This window comes from Cnephaeus nilssonii, assembly GCF_951640355.1.
Source record: "Cnephaeus nilssonii genome assembly, chromosome: 17".
NCBI lineage: Eukaryota > Metazoa > Chordata > Mammalia > Chiroptera > Vespertilionidae > Cnephaeus > Cnephaeus nilssonii.
Window position 1 is genome coordinate 32,783,573 of NC_137088.1, and position 20,288 is coordinate 32,803,860.

The 20,288-nt window shown below is 42.1% G+C and overlaps 1 protein-coding gene across 4 annotated transcripts in view; it reads left to right on the forward strand.

The window, feature by feature from the left end:
• Positions 1 to 20,288, forward strand: part of RASA2 (RAS p21 protein activator 2) — a 121,656-nt gene that overhangs the window by 9,938 nt on the left and 91,430 nt on the right. For all 4 annotated transcript variants that reach the window (XM_079794677.1, XM_079794678.1, XM_079794679.1 and 1 more), the window contains exon 2: positions 16,604 to 16,721. In XM_079794677.1, coding sequence (XP_079650803.1) covers positions 16,604 to 16,721 — 118 coding nt within the window. The remainder of the gene's footprint in view (positions 1 to 16,603; positions 16,722 to 20,288) is intronic.

The window sequence follows — 20,288 nt, forward strand, 5'->3', positions numbered from 1 at the left end:
CCTCTTTTAGTGAAGAAGAAGCAGACAGAAAGGTTGTTTGTTCAGGATTTATAGCTACAGAGCCAGGTTTTCAGAAGGTCTTTAAGTTATCAAAAGTCCATATTATTTTCTCTACCAAGTTGCCTATCAGATGGTATATTGGAAAGAACTGATGAATACATTTCTCTTGTCAAGAAGTTGACAATTATCCCTAAATTGGTTGTTGTCTAACATAATGGATAGTCAATAAAATTAGAATGTTGTACTGTTTTGGGGATTGACATGCACACAAAAATGTTACTCTTTTTTTCTGCCTATTTTCATGTGTATTTGTCTTGCTAGAACACACATATAGAGACACGCATACACTTATACACCTTTTTTATATCTAGGTACCACTTTTTTTTTTTTTTTTGAAAAGCACTAGGTCATGAGTCCCCATTTGGCTCCCTGGATGCTGTTACCAGAAATAGCGGCCGTATTCCATATATGGCCTGTCCATGGAGCCCTTAGTTCTGCCACCACCTGGCTTTTGTTTGCTTGCCCTATGAGGCCCTCTTGGTCAGTTTAGGAGCCTTGCTAATCTTCATGTAGCTACAGGAACCTTTGGCCTATCCTAGGAGAGATTCTTACCATGTGTGCTTCAGAGTTTGGTTTGCTATTTGAGAAGGGGGCTGTAGGAAGCTTAGGGATCAGCACACGTTCAAAACTGAAATAGGAAGTGGGCAAGGCAAACAAACCACAGGAAGATCCTGCCTGCATCTTGGTGACGTATCTGTATAACCCATGGACGCTTCCTGGCAGTACCTTGTGAAACTTGCCTTTTCATGTACAGTGGTTTCCTAACTTCTTGTTCTGTAATAAGCTTCAGTCAAAGGTGATTAATACAATAGCAATATAGGTAACTGTGTAATTATTGTGCACATGACATATATGAGAGAACTGGCCCCTAACCATATTCTGTAGACTTTCCCACTGAGGAGTTGCATCTTACCTAGTAGGACATTTTTAAGGAGTTGCTGTAACTTATGCTCTAACTTCGACTTTATGTATTGTCAAGAATTGTACTTATTGTTCAGGTTTTATAGCCATAAAACAGTTCTTTGTTCGCTGAGTTTAGGCCAACCACCTAAATAATGTTGGATTCCTAGAGTCCTTTGCCCACTCAGGTTCTTGCTCTGTGGTATTACTTTGATTTTAGGCACCTTGATGATTGCATGGTACCTATTTCCACGATGGAATAGGTATTGTTATAATTTAGTAAGGGGTGCATATTTGCAGTTTCTACTCAAAACCATGTTGCTGGGTCTTTTATCCTCTCTAATAAAATGGTAATATGCAAATTAACCATCACTCCGCTACATAAGCCACGCCCACCAGCCAATCAGGGCGAGTATGCAAATTAATCCCATCCAAGATGGCTACAGCCACAGAGAGCAAGGTTTCCCAGGTAACAGAGGAAGCCAAGCTTTCCAATAGCCATTGCAGACCTAAGCCTCCACTTAAGCTACAAAGTTTCAATTATAGAAGGTAAACAAATTCAAACAAATGGCTGCAGAATGGAGCTTGAGAGAGCAGGCCAGGGTTGCCGGCAGCAACAGGGGAAGCAAAGCTTTCCGCACACCCTGGCCGGGCTCACCTGCTTAAGGCTACAAAGTTTCCATTGTAGAAGGTGAATTAACTGCCACAGAAATGGCTGCCGCCCCCGAGGGAGCAGCAGGCTTGGCTCCGCTCCAGGCTACAAAGTTTCAATTGTAGAAGGAAAATAAATTCCAGATACCAGGGCCTCCGCTTGGGTTGCCAGGGGGCGTGGCTGGCCTGCAAACCACCACAGGCCCCTCGCTCAGGCCGCCCCACACCCCAAGGGAACCCCACTCTGATCCGGGACACCCTTCAGGGCAAACCAGCTGGCCCCCACTCGTGCACCAGGCCTCTATCCTATCTAATAAAAGAGTAATATACAGATTGATCATCACTGCAACACACAATATGGCTGCCCCCATGTGGTCAAAGATCCTGCCCCCATGTGGACACAAGATGGCCACCACAAGATGGCCAGCAGGAAAGGGCAGTTGGGAGGCACCCGGCCTGCAAGGGAGGGCAGTTGTGAGGGACCAGGCCTGCAAGGTAGGGCAGTTGAGAGGGACCAGGCTTGCAAGGGAGGGCAGTTGGAGGTGATCAACCCTGCAGGGGACAGCAGTTAGGGGTGACCAGGCTGGTAGAGGAGGGAAGTTGGGGGCAAACAGGCTGGCAGGGGAGCAGTTAAGCATCAACCAGGCTGGCAGCGGAGTGGTTAGGGGGTGATCAGGCTGGCAGGCAGAAGCGGTTAGGTGCAATCAGGAAGGCAGGCAGGCAAGCAGTTGGGAGCCAGCAGTCCTGGATTGTGAGAGGGATGTCCGACTGCCCGTTTAGGCCCGATCCTGGGATCGGGCCTAAACGGGCAGTCGGACATCCCTCCAGGAGTCCCAGATTGGAGAGGGTACAGGCTGGGCTGAGGGACAACCCCCCGCCGTGCACGAATTTCGTGCACCGGGCTTCTAGTTATTAAATAGAAACCAGAAATACTGTGTGTGTGTGTGTGTGTGTGTGTGTGTGTGTGTGTGTATTATTAACTCTCCCAATTTCTAGATGTTGACTGCATTTTTTTTTTTTTAATACTATGCAGGCCAAGCAAATCTCTGGCTACCTAACCCCCAATTTGTGTCCTCTAAAATAGTTCAAGTCCCTCATTTTAGAGATGTGGAGCCTGAGTTATAGAAAGGTCAGGTGTTTTTCCACATATTTCTTAAAATAGAAATGTATTACTTCTGAAATAAGAATCTAATTTTTAAAAAATAAATGAGCTCCTCTGGTGTATCCGGTTATTAAATAACAGAGTATCTTTGGTTAGGACTAAATGGCTTGGGTAAAGGGAATTGTGTGCAGATGCTAATTTTTAGGAATCTCTAACCAAGGAAGGGTACTACTGCTTACTATTTACTGAGTGCTCACTCTGTTTAGGCATTGTGGTAAGTGCTTTACCTCAGTTAATGTTCACAGCAAACCTATAACATTATAGTTACCCCTTTTTATAGAAGAGTTTGAGATTAAAGACATAAGATGCAGTACAAAGCTTATATTGAAACTCAAATCTCTGTCTCCAAAATGAATTCATGTAACTTGCTATGCTTTACCAATACTGAATGTTTTCAGAATTATGTGCCCCTTTTATTGCAAAAGTTTTAATTAAACTTTATAAGAAAATTTGAAAGACCTTATGATGTGTTAACATTACTTAGGATTGTCTTGTTTATGTATAACCAGTAGCCCTGCGCACAAATCCATGCACCAGTAGCTCACTGCCACCCTCCTGTAGCTCCCCCCGCCCCACCCCCTCATAGCTTGCTGCCTTGCCCCCTCCTGTAGCTCTCCTCTGCCTGCGTGTAGCTTGCTGCCCCACCCTTCTGCTGACCCATGATCTGGTCGTTATTTGGTCGGTCATCACGCTTCACAGCATACGACCATTTGCATATTATATCTTTATTATATAGGATTAGAGAGCATAACAGTTATCTAATTTAATTTAGAGTAAAATTTTAATTTTACTCTAAACTTGTCAACACCAAGACTGTATTATATTTGAAGTATACATTTGCTTCATACTTCACTTCTTTTGTGTGTGTGTGTGTGTGTGTGAATTTAAATAATAAAGTTTGCATCTTTTTGTATCTTTTCCCCATCTAAAGCTCCATTCCCCTGTTTAAGTTGATATTCCTCTTATTAGAACATCATCTCCTGAGTCACTTAAGCCAAGTTATTCTATCTCTGTAGTATCTCTTCCATTTTTCTTTTCCTCCCATTGCCCGTACATTAGTTTAGGCCATTTAACTGTCAGATTTCCCTGAAGCAAGTCCTGACCACACAAACTTTCAGTGACCTTTGTTGCTTACTGAATACAGTTAAAACTCTTTAGATTGGCATTTCAGGACCTGTTTGATTTCACCCTTCCTTTATAAACTTATTCCTTCTCATTCCCCTTTCAGCTCCCTTTATGCTTTAACCAATTTGTACTATTTACTGCCTCCTTGAAGGTGCTCCTGCTGTTTCCACTTCCAGACTGTGTCCTCTTACTTCTGTAATATTATCCCTCCATCCTCAGTGTCTATACTTTGTGGGGGAAAACCAGTTGGAAGAAGTTATAGTGAAGATTAAGTGAAGTAACATATATGAAATCCCTAAAAAAAAATCTATGTAGTATATGTATTAACTTATTCAGTAAAGGGTAGCTGTTTTACGATTTAGCTTTCCTCCCACGTCAATCTTTGTCTTTGCGGTTACCTTGTCCAGGATTCTGGCCCTTTGCAATTTCTCTTGGGGTTTAATTTAATCCTACTGAGCTCTGTCTTGGCTCTTATCCCTGTTCTTAAGTTATCCTTTGAATAGACCTGGGCGTACAGGATCTCTTAGGGTAATTTCAGAAAGGAGTAGCTGTCTGTGCCTCTCAGCATTTCTCTATTCAGAAAGACATTAAGAGTAATAGAAAGACTAAGCTTTGGAGTTTGATTTTTGTCAAATTACCTTAGCAGATATGTAAATTAATTTTTAAAAATTTATAAAAAGGAATGGTAATACCTCACAAGGTTGTTTGTATAGATCTAAATGCATGCATATATTTCCCCCAAACATACACAAAAGCACATATGTGCATACTAGCACACATGTACAGAAGCATATATACCAGAATCTGTACCCAGTAGCCTGATACTTGAAATTCTAGTCCTAGGTAAAATTTATATGGTAGATCTGTATTTACTATCTGGCGACCTTTACAAAGAATCATTGATCTTGTACACAGAAAGTTGGCCATTTTTCCATTTCTGTTCATCTGTTATCAGTTTTGATTCCCAGTGGTGTTTATCTTCTTAGTTTAAATTGTTTACTTTTTGACAATGACTAAAAGCTACTATTTTCTAGAAAATATTTACTTGTCTCCCCTCTTTCTTCAGGTATTTATGCAGAAGTTACCTTTTCAGTGGAGCCTTCCTTGGTTCCCCCTTCCTCTGCCTTTCATGTGGTGTCCATTCCTGCTTAACCCTTATTAGTAACATACCGTTCTTATTTGTTTATCTTATTTGTTTTCTGTCTGTCCACTTATGTTAGCTCAATAAAGATACAGTTTTGTCTTTTTTTCTCACTGTTGTATGCCTAGCGTATTAGTAGACACTCAGTAAATATTTGGATGTGTGGATTTCTGGATTTGCTTGTTTATTTTCAATATAATAACTGTGTGTTAACATTATAAAGATTATTATAGTTAGTGCTTTAGGTAACTGTATACAGAAAACATTTTTTTAACCTTTGGAGCAGTGACATAGATCAACTTACATCAACTGAAAAAAAGAAGCTTATATGCAATTTTGTAATTTGTGATATGATAAACTCTTTTTTTGCCCATGTTAAAGTTCTAAACACACACTCTCTTATACTTATTTAGTAGGTATTTCAGTATCTATTGTTAGCTAAGCATGGTTCTAAGAATTGATCCTTTCCCTTAAGAAGTTTACTATTCAATGAAGAGGCACATAGCAGTTCCTTCTCATCTCTACTAACTCAAAATGATGGAAACCTCTGAGGCTCTATCTTCAAATCTCTTTCCTTTTCTATCCATATTTACTCTCCTTGTGATCTTGTATGGTCTTATGGTTTTATAAATATTATGTACTTCCTGATGATTTTCAAATTTTATCTCCATCCAGGACTTCTTTGCCCTATTTTTTTTTAATTGCTTGATTTAAGAGAGAGAGAGAGCAGATGGGGGGGGGGGGGGAGGAAAAAACATTGATTTGTTGTTCCACTTATTTATGTATTCATTGGTTGATTCTTGGATGTGACCACAACCTTGGCACATCGGGATAATGCTCCAACCAACTTTGCCCTCTTGACATCTACACTTGGATAGCTAATAGACATCTCAGATTTAATATGCAAACTCTTTCTTTTTTTTTCCTTTTATTATATTTTATTGATTTTTTACAGAGAGGAAGGGAGAAGGATAGTTAGAAACATTGATGAAAGAGAAACATCAATCAGCTGCCTCCTGCACACCCCCTACTGGGGATGTGCCCGCAACCAAGGTACATGCCCTTGACTGGAATCAAACCTGGGACCTTTCAGTCCGAAGGCTGACATTCTAGCCACTGAGCCAAACCGGTTAGGGCCGTGGTCGGCAAACTGCGGCTCGAGAGCCACATGCGGCTCTTTGGCCCCTTGAGTGTGGCTCTTTCACAAAATACCACGGCCTGGGCGACTCTATTTTGAAGAAGTGGCATTAGAAGAAGTTCAAGTTTAAAAATTTTGGCTCTCAAAATAAATTTCAATCATTGTATTGATGATATTTGGCTCTGTTGACTCATGAGTTTACCGACCACTGGGTTAGGGCAACTCTTTTTTAAAAATATTTTTTTATTGATTTCAGAGAGGGAGAGGAAGAGAGAGACATAGAAATATCAATGATGAGAGAGAATCATTGATTGGCTGCCTCCTGCACGCCCTCTACTGGGAATCGAGCCTACAACCCAGGCATGTGCCCTGACCTGGACCTCCTGGTTCATAGGTCGACGCTCAACTATTGAGCTACACCGGCCGGGCCCCAGTACAAACTCTTGGTCCCTCTCCTCCAACAAGAGGCTCCTCCCTCTGGAAATGGCATCTCTGTTCATCCAGCTGCTCAGGCTGAAACTCCAGGAAGTCATCCTTGACCCCTTTTTCTCTCACACCCACATCCAAAATATCAAAAATCCTGTTGGCTCTATCTTCAGTATGTACACCCAGTTGACCACCTCTCTCCATGTCAGGACTGCCCCCCCCCCCCAGCTTATCTCTAATCATGATTATTACAATAGCCTATGTAGTATTCTGCCTCCACCTTTTCCCTTCTGCAATGAGTCTTCTAAAACAAAAGTTAGATGGTGCCATTCTTCTGTTCAAAATCCTTCAATAGCTTTCCATCTCACTCAAAGGCTTCCTATTGGCCTATAAGACCTGTTTAACGTCTTTCCCCGCCACTGCCTCATCTCTTACCATTTCCTCCCTCTCGCCATTTGGCTAATTTTATAGTTATACTGGCTATCCCTTCAATGTGCCAAATTATCCTGTCTCAGAGCCTTTACATATTTTATTCTTTTTTCCTGTCCGTCCCTTTCCCCAGATATCCACGTGGCTCAGTCCTTCATTGACTTCCTTCAGGTATATGCTCAAATGCCTTAATAGGAAGGCCTTCCCTGATTCCCTGTATAAAATAACAGTGCTCTCCTCCTATTCTCTACCCTCTGGGCCGGGCACTCTCTAACCCTCTTACCCTACTTTATTTCTTCCATGGCAATAAATATTATTTATTTACTTGTTTAAGAGTTTATGATGTTTGTTTCCCCTGTCTAGATTATACAACAGTTCCGTGGGCCGAGATCTATTTTTATTCATTGTTATATCCCCAGCATTTAGAAAAGTTCCTGGCATGTTGTAGGCACTTAATAAATATTTGCTGAATGAAATATAACAAGTGCAATACAATATGATTATTATAGTAGAAGTACATATGAGGAAATAAGAAAAGAGTGACATGACTACCTAGGAATTGAAGGAAGACTTTATGAGGATGCCCTTAAACATCTTTTTTTGGGGGAAAACAGGTAAGAGCATTCCATGCAATGAAAATAACATAGCAGATGTATGGAGGCGTGGGAGAATATAGTTGAGTACTGTTAGAGCATAACTTGTGGATGTAAAGATTAAGTAAGTAGAAGAGGCCAAATGTGTAGTAGATGGTGTCAGATTATGAAGGGTTTTTATGCCAGACTAAGCAATTTTAGATTTCATTCTGCAAAGTGGGTAGTGTGGCACCATTAAAGATTTTTGAGCAAGGGCTGATATATATGTTTACATATTAAAATGGTAACTGGCAACAGTTTGACAGATGGGGAGCCAAGCTAAACAGGGCATTTTATTTAAGCTATATATGATGTTGCAAGCTATGTATGCTGTGGAGAAACAGTTACTATCACATGAGTAGGCAAGAGGCTGTTTCATTTTATGGTTGGACAAAAACCACTGATGTGTAGTGTGAAGGTGTTCTTGGCATACTTGCAGTACCTCTATGAGGGAGAAGAAATGCCCTGTGGAGATTAGTTTGCTCATCTCTAAAAATCCATGCTTTCGGAAATTTTTTTAAATTTTAGTTAATTATATCATAAGTCATAATGTAGACTAGAAAAGATCTTAAGGAGTACCATTTATGAATCCAACAAGAAAGGATGTTGTTACACAATAAAGGATGTTGAGCTTGAAAGCCAGCTTCCTTTCTTCATAAAGGAATAGTTGTTTTGTCAATAATATACCTCCTGATCTTGATTCACTGTTGAAGGAAATAGTGACATTTGAAAATATAATCAGGTCTATACTATTTGCTGTAGGGTCAATACATCTGCTTTTGAAGACAAATATCTGCCTTTGCATATTGCAGTACTCTGGCATGCATATAATTTTTTAAATGAGGGATAAGCTAAAAACATTTCTTTCATTCAAATGCAAGTAAAAACCACTTCCATTATTTTATTTGTCTTGCTTAAGTGTCCTATCTCAGCAATATATTGAATGTCTGGAATACTTTAATCTTATTACTTTAAAACATGATGTGTATAAATTTAAGGATAAGATAGAGTTACCCAGGCCAGATAGCTCATTTGGTCTGATATGCCAAGGTTGTGGGTTCGATCGCCAATCAGGGCACATACAGGAATCAACTAATGAATGCATAAATACGTAGGACAACAAATCTCTCTCTGTCTCTCTATCCTTTCCCCTCTCTCTCTCTCTCTCTCTCTCTCTCTCTCTCTCTCTCTATCTCTCTCTCTCTCTCTCTCTAATCAATCAATACATAAAAACTTTTAAGTTAGAAAAAAGAATATTTTTTAAAAAGATGGAGGTACCAAAATGTTGCATATGGTTTGAATGTTGAAAAGTTGATACTCCCAGATTCATGGAAACATGACACTATATTATTGAGCCTATTTTAAAAACCACATCCAAATGGTACAGTAGGAAATGAAGAAATGTTTGCCAGAGACAGATACAACAATACAGAGAATTAAGATCCATCTGTCTCCGTTTCCCAGGTTGAAGCATTTACCATTCGATCATGCTGTGCTATTCAACTCACTATCTACTGGAACAATAAAAATAGTTTTTAGTGAGATACTGCTTTGTCATTTCTGAGTCCATGTTTGATCCAGATAGCCACATCTAGCTGAAAGATTTCCCAAACTCTGAAGACTAGTATTGTAGGATGGAGTTTTCTAATTTGTTTAGAAATGAAGGGCAAGAAAAGAAACCAGTCTAGGATTAAGTTTACAGAATCAACTCTAGCTAGTTTAAGCAGAAAGAGATTTAGTAAAAAATTTTAAGTGGCTTATAGAATCGTTGGAAAGACTGTGGAAACGGATTCTATGTTGAACTTTCAGGAATGGCATTCTAAAGTCACATTGCAGCTGGACCACCAAGAGAGTTACTATCTCTTTTAGGATTAAAAACGTGCCTGCAGAATTGGGAAGCTGTAATTTTTAGCTGCTTGTCTTACAACCTCGCCACCTCTGCCATGATCAGGAATCTGCCACTATTAGGAAATAACCATCAGCAAGCAGCCATCTTCATCAGTAATCTGTTGTCATTACAGCTGGCTCTAGAACCAAGCTACACCTGTCACAACCTGTATGACAGAATGGATGCCTTGTGCCTTTCTTCTTGATACCTATGAAACCTGTGACTAGACACAAGGACTTCTGCAAATGTTGCTGCGGAAAATCTGGACATCTTCATGACAGTGCTTGTCAGTAGAAGCAGCCTTAATGCAACCTCCCTTCTCTTCTGCCTTCCAAATTTCTAATGAGTGCATCTGATTGGTGGAAGTTAAGTCACATTCACAGTTCTAACTGCAAGAGAGGCTGGGAAATGTAGTTTTTAGCTTTCTAGTCTCTGCAGTGCAGAAAGTCATACACCAAAGGACATTGGAATGGATGAAGAATACTGATCTACCATATGTACCACAGATATAGATCCCGATTCTCCTTAAGAATAGCCACCATCGAATGGGCTATGGATAAATTGAGAAAATTTGCAGATAATACCATCAAATGTTGAGAAATGTATAAGTATTTGTTTTTGTTTATATATATATATATATATATATATATATATATATATATATATATATATAATTTTTATTCAAAGAGGGAGGGAAAGGGAGAAAGAGACAGAAACATCAATGATGAGAGAGAATCATTGATTGGCTGCCTCCTGCGTGCCCCACACTGGGGGCTGAGCCCGCAACCCAGGCATGTGCCTTGACTGGGAATTGAACCATGATCTTTTGGTTCTAATATGCAAATCGACTGAATGATAAAACAACTGGTTGGCGGAGGGGGAGGGGGGTGGCCAGCGAACAGGCAGCGCCAGGCCAGCCAATCCGGGTGCCAGCGGGCAGAGGGAGGGGACAGCAATTGGGGGGCGGTGGCGAAGGGGTTGATGGGGGGGGGGCGGTGGGGCAGGGACGGCCGCTCACTGGCCAGCGTCGTCCCTGATCGCCCCACCAATTGCCTCCCACAGAGGGAGGCCATTGGCAGCGGTGGTGTTGGGGCGATCAGGGCATGTGCCCCCTATCAGCTGCAGGCCGCCTCTCACAGAGGGAGGCTAGCCTGGGGAGCGGGCCTAAGCCATCAGTCAGACATCCCCTGAGGGCTCCTGGTCTGCAAGAGGGCGCAGGCCAGGCTGAGGGGACCCCCCCCCCCCCCAACGGCCCCTGCCGAGTGCATGAATTTTTGTGCACTGGGCCTTATATATATGTATATGTATATGTGTGTGTGTGTGTGTGTGTGTGTGTGTGTGTGTGTGTGTGTGTATTTTTTTTTTTTTCGGAGATGGTGGGAGAGAGATAGAAACATCAATGATGAGAGATAATTGTTGATCGGCTGCCTCCTGCACACCTTCACTAGGGGTCAGGCCCACAACCCAGGCATGTGCCCTTGACCAGAATTGAACCCGGGACCTTTCAGTCCGCAGGCTGACGCTCTATCCACTGAGCCAAACCAGTTTTGGCTATTTTTATTTTTTTATAGTGACATTTTTTAATATACCTAAAATTGGTGTTCCACCTATATTTAGTGGCATATGGATGCCAAAAGTTGCCTCACATTTAAGGTGTGGGTAATAGATGAAAAGCCTGAACAAGGGAGTAAAAGAAAATCAGGAGTGGGTTCCCTACACTGAGGCTAGATCAGTGCTATCAAATACTGAAGCATGGTTAAATAAGGTAGGAACTGAAAAGCAATCATTTGATTGGGTAGCACTTAGTATTTATTAGTGTTCTTGAAGGATCTAGTTAAAAAACACCACAAATTGCAGGTTCAGGCTGTGAGTAGGAGCAGAGTTTATAGAATAAGTTTTCAAGAAGCTTGCCTTTTAAGGAGCAGTAGTTGTTTTGTTTTGTTGTTTTTTGGTTTAATGCACTTGCTTATTTATATACCATAATTAACTAGAACTAGTGAGGCCCAAAGCAAATACACATGCAAGACAAGTACAATCTTCCAAATTTCCTCAGTTTTCTCTTTTTGTGTATCTTGATGTAAAGTGTGTGCTATTAAGGTAATCTCTTTTTGCTTAGAGATATAATGGGTACAATATTACTTTTATTTTCTAACCTTCACTTTTGATGATTTTTTTTACAAAGTGGCAGTTAATTATTTCAATTTATGTCTTTTATAAAATGCCAATTAAATACCACTATATTTTGGAGTTGCAGTTTAAAGTCTTGATAGCTGGCTTAATCAACATATTTGTACTAGAGGCCCAGTGCACGAATTCATGCATGGGTGGGGTCCCTCGGGGTGGCCTGCGTAGATCAGACCTCAGCTCGTGCCCCCAGCCTCACAGCCCCAGCTTGCGCCCCCAGCCTCACAGCCCCACAGCCCCACCTGGCACCCTGCCTTGGCCTGGTGCCGCCCCCTCACCTGCTCTACCATCCTGCCTTCAGGGCGATCTATTGGGGCAGGGCCCCATGCCCGGCTCCCTCAGTGCCTGGGAGCCAGGCAGCAGCCCCACCCCCCACCACTGCAGCTGTCGCTGTCTTCGGAGCGATCAGTCAGGTCCGGGCCCCCCGCCTGGCTCCCTCAGTGCCTTGGAGCCACCCCACTGCTGCTGCTGGTTGCTGTCTGCAGGGCGATGGGCAGGGTGATCGGGCCCCCGCTTGCATCCGCCTTGGCCTGGCACTGCCCGCTCACCTGCTCCACCATCCCACTGTGGTCCCGCTCTCATCGGGGCCCATTGGGGCCAGTAGTGCCTCCACTGCTGCCTGCTGCCAGCGCCGCGTCGCCGATGCCCTCCATGTTCTGCAGTGCCCCCTGGTGGTCAGTGCATATCATAGCGAGTGGTTGAACGACTGCCCAAGGGGACAATTTGCATATTAGGCTTTTATTATATAGGACTAGAGGCCTGGTGCATGAAATTCGTGCCCAGGGGGGGTCCCCTCAATCCGGGACCCTCTCCAATCCGGGACCCCTCGGGGATTGGGCCTAAACCGGCAGTTGGACATCCCTCTACAATCCTGGACCGCTGGTTCCTAATCACTCACCTGCCTGCCTGCCTGCCTGGTCGCCCCTAACAGCCCTCCCCTGCTGGCCTGATCGCCCCTCACTGCCTCTGTGTGCTGGCCTGATCGCCTCTAACTGCCCCCCCTGCCAGCCAGGTCGCCCCCAATTGCCACCTCCCTGCTGGCCTGGTCGCTCCTAACTGCCCCACCCACCCACCCCCCGCCGGCCTGGTCACCCCCAATTGCCCTCCCCTGCTGGCCTAGTCGCCCCTCACTGTCCCCCCCCCCCCCGCCAGCCTAATTGCCCCCAACTGCCCACCCTGCCAGCCTGGTTGCCCCTAACTGCACCCCCACCCCCTGCTGGCCTGGTCGCCCCTAACTCCCCCCCCCCACCACCAGCCTGGTTGCCCCCAACTGACCTCCCTGCCGGCCTGGTCACCCTTCACAACGCCCCTGCTGGCCTGGTCTGCTTGTTCAGTCGTTTGGTCATCCCTCACTAACTTCCCTGCCGGCCTGGTCGCCCCATGCAGCCTGCTTGTTCAGTCGTTTGGTTGTCCCTCACTAACCCCTCCTGCTGGCCTGGTTGTAGGCAGTCATCTTGTGAGGGCGTGATGGTCAATTTGCATATTACCTCTTTATTATATAGGATGATTGATTGGTGAGTTAAGCACTGGTTAGATGAATTCACTTTCAATGTAATTTATTTGAACATTAGTGAACAAAGAGTATGATAACTGCTTTTATAGGAAGTGATATGAGTGCATTTTATATATTATATAGAACTTAAGTTTTTATTCTAAGTAAATATCTGTTAGTGTCAAGTTCATTGGATGCTGCAGACAACATAATCTCCATTTTCTCTCTTTAATAAAAGGTGGGCATTGGAAATATGTACATTTCATAGTGTAGTTTTCTTAAACTTCACTTTTATGTGAATGAAACAGGAACATATTCAAGGCCTATGATTTAGTGTTCCAAGTTTTCTCATTAGATATGGAGCATGCCTATTATGATTTAACCCTTTGCACTCGCTTGCTTTTTTCTTGATTCCTTTATTCTAATGCTAACCGTGTCGAGTCACACTCGACATCCGAGTGCAAAAGGTTAATTTCAAATTTGTTTACATTCCAGGCCCTATAGAGTGACCTAGTTGGATTTTGGTTTAAAATAAAACACAGATTATACAGAGGGGAGTTATCAAAGAAGGAGAGACTTAAAGGAACAGAAGGTTGAAAATAATGAAAACAGAATTGCTGAGTGCTCTGGAGTAAAAGGGAAGAGATGGGGTCAAGAGAGCACAGGTAGATGGATCAACTCCAGATGAGCCTTGTTTGAGAGGAGGGACATCTAGAGGAAGAGAATGGATGGATACAAAATCAAATATATATTCTTTTTCCTGTTAAGAAACAGCCCAACCCATATGACACAATTTTAGGGTCACTTAAAAGATTAGATTCCTTGATTCTTACTTGAGATGAACATAAGTATTTTTACATATTCCGTTTAAGTGGTAAATTTATTTTTTTCTAATTTCCCAATGACAAGTTTAGTAACAATGAGTATCTAACTGGTACCTTTTCATTGATTTTCTCATTTTAATTTTTTAAAAGTATTTGTTTATTGAGGTTTTTTTTTCGTAGGTGTTTCTTAACTTTCTGATAAACTTCTTTAAAATATATTGGTTTAAATGGCCTTTAATTTTAAAGTTGATAAACAATAAGAGACTTAAGTTTATCTATTCCAAACTTTCACCAGGCAAGCTGTGCTTCAGTGATTTGTCTGAAGTCATTTAGCCACTTAGTAGCAGAGGTAAGACAGAACATTGGTTTCCTGATTGTTAGGGCAAAGCTCTTTTCCTTATGCCAGCTGTCTTGCTTTTCTAATTTAGTACATTGGTGTCTGATTTCAGCACCCACACTTTTGTGTGTCCTTGTGGCCCAAGCACATCTTACAAGAACTTCAAACTAGACGTATTGGTTTCCTTAATATGCATTCAACAAATTCTCTCAAGTGTCTTCCTTACTGGGTGGCAGTCACTATTTTAGACCTTGGAGATCAACAAATTCTCAGGCCTCAAGAATGAGGGAACCAGAAAATAGACACTTAAGTAATATTAACAGAGTTTCAGATAGTTATAAATGCTATCATGAAAAGAAACAGAGAAATAAAATGTGGTAACAATAGTCAGAGAAGGTTTCTCTGAGGAAGTGACATTTGATCTGAGACCTGAGTGATAGCCAGCTATGGGTTAGAGCACTCCAGGCAGAGGCCCGAAGCTTGAGCAAGCTTGGCATGGTTGATGAATGGAAAGAAGGTGAACACTGGGGAAAGTGGGAGGAGAAGAGGTCAGAGAGGAGAAGACCGTTCAGTAGGGCTGTCTAGACCATGACAGTGGGAATTTAGAAATGGGATTATATTCTAAGTGAAATGGAATGGTGTTGGAGCAGGGGAGTGGCTGACCTGAATGATGTGTTTAAAAGATCACACACACTGCTTGAAGGAGAGTAGATAATAGGGTGCAACCAGTGAAGGTGATTGAGGAGTGGTTAGATTTAGGATTTATTTTGGAGGGTCTGTTGGATTTGTTGATGGACTCGATGTGTGGGTGGGAGGTTTGGGGAGGATGGTGAGAAAAAGAGGAAGGTGGTAGTAGACTGGGGGAAGAGCATGTTTTAAGGGAGGAAGTCAGATGATTTGTCTGGGACTTGTTAAATTTGAGATACCTACAGAATCCAAGGAGGCACTTGGGTATTCATAGCTAGTGTTGACAAGAAGGTAGCAGACCTGGAAATGTAGATTTGGGAAGCATCAGCAGTAACACCATATACTGAAGGAGTTTGCTTGGGAAAGGAAAGAAGGTGCTCCACAACAGCCCTGAAGCATTATAAGATTTAGACGTGAGGAAGGAGAGATGTCAGGAGAGAGGGCCAGTGATGTAGGAGGAAAGCCAGAGTTGTGGAAGCCAAGAAAAGAGGACAATTTAAGGATGGATGTTAGTATTACCTTTTTTTTTTTTTTTTTAACTTATTTTAAACTAGAGGCCTGGTGCACGAGATTCATACACTCAGGGCGGGAGGGAGAGGGGTCCCTCAGCCTGGCCTGTGCCCTCTCACAGTCCGGGAGCCCTTAGTGCTGCCGCGGATCGGGAGAGGTTTCCCCACCACCACTGTGCTCGCCAGCTGTAAGCTGTGAGTCTGGCTTCTGGCTGAGCGGCGCTTCCCCTGTGGGAGCGCACTGACCACCAGGGGGCAGCTCCTGCATTGAGCGTCTGCCCCCTGGTGGTCAGTGCACCTCATAGCAACCGGTCATTTCCGCTGGTCGTTTCAGCTGTTCAGTCTATTTGCATATTACCCTTTTATTACATAGGATAGTGCTGCCAGATCAGGTAGGAGGACAGAGAAATGACTGTTGGTCTTGGCAATATGGGAGGCAGTTTCAGTGTCATCATGGAGTTAGAAGCTGGTTGGAAAGAGTTGAAGAATGAATGGAAGATGAGAAATTAGAGAATGACTGGAGATAATTGCTTTCAAGAAGTTTTGCTGTGAAAGGAACTCTAAAGATGACATGATACCACAAAGGAGGAGGTGGAGTCAAAGGAGATTTTCTTTTTGTGCTTTTTTAAAATTGGGAAATACCAAAGCTTGTTTATGTGCTGATGGGAACAATTTACTAGAAAGGAAAATTACTGATGATATAAGAAAGAAGGATTAATTGTAGAGTCAAGTTCTTGAATTGGTGCTGGTGGAATGGGATGGACAGCACACGTTGGGGGATTGCCCCTTTCTCAGAACAGGGATACAGTTATGTAATATGACCTCACACGCCCCTTTAAACACAGCTCCTCCCTCAGTATCACCAGACTCCTTGACAAGTTGATCATCTTTTTCTAACCACTAATTTTTTTTCCTGTGCCACATCTTATATGTCCTTTTGGATGGATTAATCCTATATAAGGTTTAGCATGAAGCAGCTAGTGATATTTAACACCAGTTTCAATTTTTATGCCAACAGGTGAAGCAAAAAATTTATTGCCTTATCTTGGACCCAACAAAATGAGAGATTGTTTCTGCACCATAAATTTGGATCAGGAAGAAGTTTATCGTACTCAAGTTGTTGAAAAATCTTTAAGGTTTGTATAAAATTGGTAAATTATAATTCATATGATATATTTATTAATAAATTGTATACACTTTTCAGACTTCATCAAAAAGACTTTCTTCATATGAAACTTATATTTTTCTTTTACATTCTGAATTTAATTTTGGAATTACAGAATCTCAGAGTTTGAAGGAGCCTTAATAGTCATTGAGCTCTAGACTAACTGCCTTATGCTTGTTTTCTTCTGACAGTTATCTTTGACAGGTGGTCCCTGGCATTTGCTTGATCATGTACCAGTGACCAAGGAGTTCAACTGCCTCCTAATCAGCCTGTCTGGTCTTGGAAATATTCTAACTCTTAGAAAGCTATTATTTTTAGTCGATTAATATCTAATAAAAGAATTTACTATATGCTAAGAAAGTGCTGGGAGCTGTGCGTTAATATATCCATGACAAGATAGACACAGTGCTTACTTGCTTTCATGTGGCTTTTCATTGCCTCAAAGTATATCTTTCTCTTAATTGTTCTTAATTATGTCCCTTGAATTTCAAGAGAACAAGTTTCACATGACACTCAAAAATTTTTTAAAACAACTGTCATATACCTCAGTCTTTCTTCAGGCTGAATTTTGCCCATTCATTTGAACTTTTTTCAAACTACATCATTATTTTATTTCCCTTAAAAATAAATAATCTTATAGTTTATACAAGTCACTTAACTAAGCAGGGCATTGTAAAGGAATGAACTCTTAGGTGGATTTCTCATCTTTGAAGGTGCAGTAGCCCTTTGAGAGTATCATAGTAAATTCTAACTCATAAAATTGAAGTGTGCCACCTCTGCCCTGTGGCAGTGTTTGTGGGCGGTGCAGTGCAGAGCAGAGCTGGAAGGGTGCAGGCTTGTTCAGACAGAAGAGTCAAAAACAAGGGCACCTGTGAGAGTTGTTGGAATGAACATGTGGTGGATGAAATATTGAGTATCATGTCAGATAAATTGTATGTCACATATATATTTTTTATTCAGTTTTATATATTTTTCCTTTATACTTGCCCTTTTTTTTTCTCTGAAGTTTTCCCCATTATGTCTTTATTGTCAATATTTATAATTTTGAATGTCTATTAAATTCTTCATAACAAAGACATTGTATAAAGCTGAAGATACTTTAGTAACTCAAAAAGATTTGAAGGAATACACTACACATCTTTAGTTATAAATCACCTGTCTCTGTTATATTAGAATTGTTGTTATTTATATGTTATAAGTGATTAAACTGAGTCACCAAAAGGCTGAATAATTTGTGCATATAATAAAGGAAGTTAGAAGCAAAACTATGATTGGGACCTGAAACTATTAAAATCTCAATTTGTTACTTAATGTATACTGATTCTATATCACACAAAAAAATCAGTGATAAAACTAGTAATTGTTCATAAATTGAATATTTGTGGTAATTTCTAATATGTAACCTTGTAAATGAGCAACTAAAATTAGCTTTTTTTAACCCTGGCCTTTCCAGATATTTGCATAAAGGAAAATGAAATGATAAAACAATAATTTTTGTCCATCTTAAATTATTTCTCTAGATACATAGCAACTTGGAAGATATTTTAAAGTTAGCAGTGGTTATCTTAGGTCATTCAATAAAGATTATGTACTAGTTAAACTAAGTACTTCTTCAATTCTAGGTGTTCCCTAGCATTTTTGCTTGTGAAATAGTGTGAAAGAATCTAAACACTTGCTCACCTTGTGTTCATTTCAGTGTTTTTTATCCTTTTGCATATTATGATAAGCTGTTAAGTCAAAAATCTGTAGATACCACTTGTATCTTTTGTGGGTTCTGGATATTATAGTTTTTATAGGTAGTCTGTGTATAGAGTTTTCATGACAGGTAAGTGGGAATTACATAGGGAATCTGTAACTCCTAAATCTTTACCTCACTCAAATCCTTTTATTTATTTATATATATATATATATATATATATATATATATATATATATATATATATATACACTAGAGGCCCGGTGCACAAAAATTAGTGCACTGGGGGGGGTCCTTTAGCAAATTCGTGCACTGGGTGGGGGGGTCCCTTCAGCCCTGCCTGCCCCCTCTCAGTCTGGGAGCCCTCAGGGGATGTCCTACTGCGGATTAGGCCCGTAAGCCGCAGTCTGGCCTCCCTGAGGCAGGCGACCGGGTGGTCATGGGAAGGCACCGCCCCCATCACCCCGCTGCTGCTGCCACTGCCGGCCACCACAGCCCTCACTTCTTAGCGCTGGCCCTGCCCACTGGTGGGGGGGCGATCTGGGGCCAGTCCTGCTGGGGGAGGGGCTGTGGGAGGTTGAGGCATAGCAGGTCGCACCCATTCAGCCTCTGCGGAGGCGTGGCACCGGGACCGGCCAACGCCGCTGCCTCTGTGGCTGCCTCTGCAGAAGAGGGACCACTGGGACCTGGACCGCGCTGCTGCCTCTCCTGTGCTGCTGCCTCCCGCGCCGCCTCTGCGAAAGGGGCTGCAGTGCTGGACCGGCCTGCGCCAAGGTCTCTTACGTGCTGCCTCTGCAAAAGGGGTGGTGGTGGAGGCGGGTGCCTCTCCTGTGGCCTCTGCAAAAGTGGCCCCGCCGCCCCGCCTCTCCCGAGCCCCTCAGCCTCTCCCACACCCCTCGACCCTCGCAGCTGCTGTGGCTTTGTCCGGATGGACATCCGGAAGACGTCAGGTCTAATTAGTATATTACCCTTTCATTAGTGTGTGTGTGTGTGTGTACACTAATTGATTTCAGAGAGGAAGGGAGAGGGAGAGATAGAAACATCAATGATGACAGAGAATCATTGATTGGCTGTCTCCTGCATGCCCCCTACTGGGGATTGAATCTGAAACCTAGGCATGTGCTCCTGACCGGAATCGAACCTGGGACCCTTCAGTCCGCAGGCTGACGCTCTATCCACCGAGCCAAACCAGCTAGGGTCAAATCCTTTTTAAAAGTAGGTGATATATTACAGTGATGGGCAACCTTTTGAGCTTCGTGTGTCAAACTTCGCCAAAAAACTGAGCATAACTCGGGTAGTGTGTCACTTTGAGGAAAAAACATTATTTCGCAAATGTTTCATCCTCGTCAGCGGCCACGTGTCATCAGAAATGGCTACGCATGTCAGTGCTGACACGCGTGTCATAGGTTCGCCATCACTGATATATAAACAAGCTGAGGACCGGCAGTACCGCTTGTGCCTGGGGCTCCTCTTCTCCACACCAGGAATTTCTTTAGGAGAGTCATATGCATGATCTAGTCATTGCTCTTATGAACCTTGTTGAAAAGTTTTCTTCAAATGGATTGATTGCTTAATTAATTTATTTATAAAATAAAGATGTGACCAACCAAATATAGGTATTGTTGAGATTGGGATGATACAGTGACACAGATTACTTGGTAAATAAGTCTCATGTTATTCTTATTTGGCTTTAGAATGTGTTTTAAAAATATTCAAGTGTGGATATATGATATATAAAAGAAATTCTCCATTTTATAATTGTTTATAAAATGATACAAAGGAGAAAAATATCTGAACATGCCATGCCTTTGCCTAATAGTTGTTTTTATGTCAATTTCTATG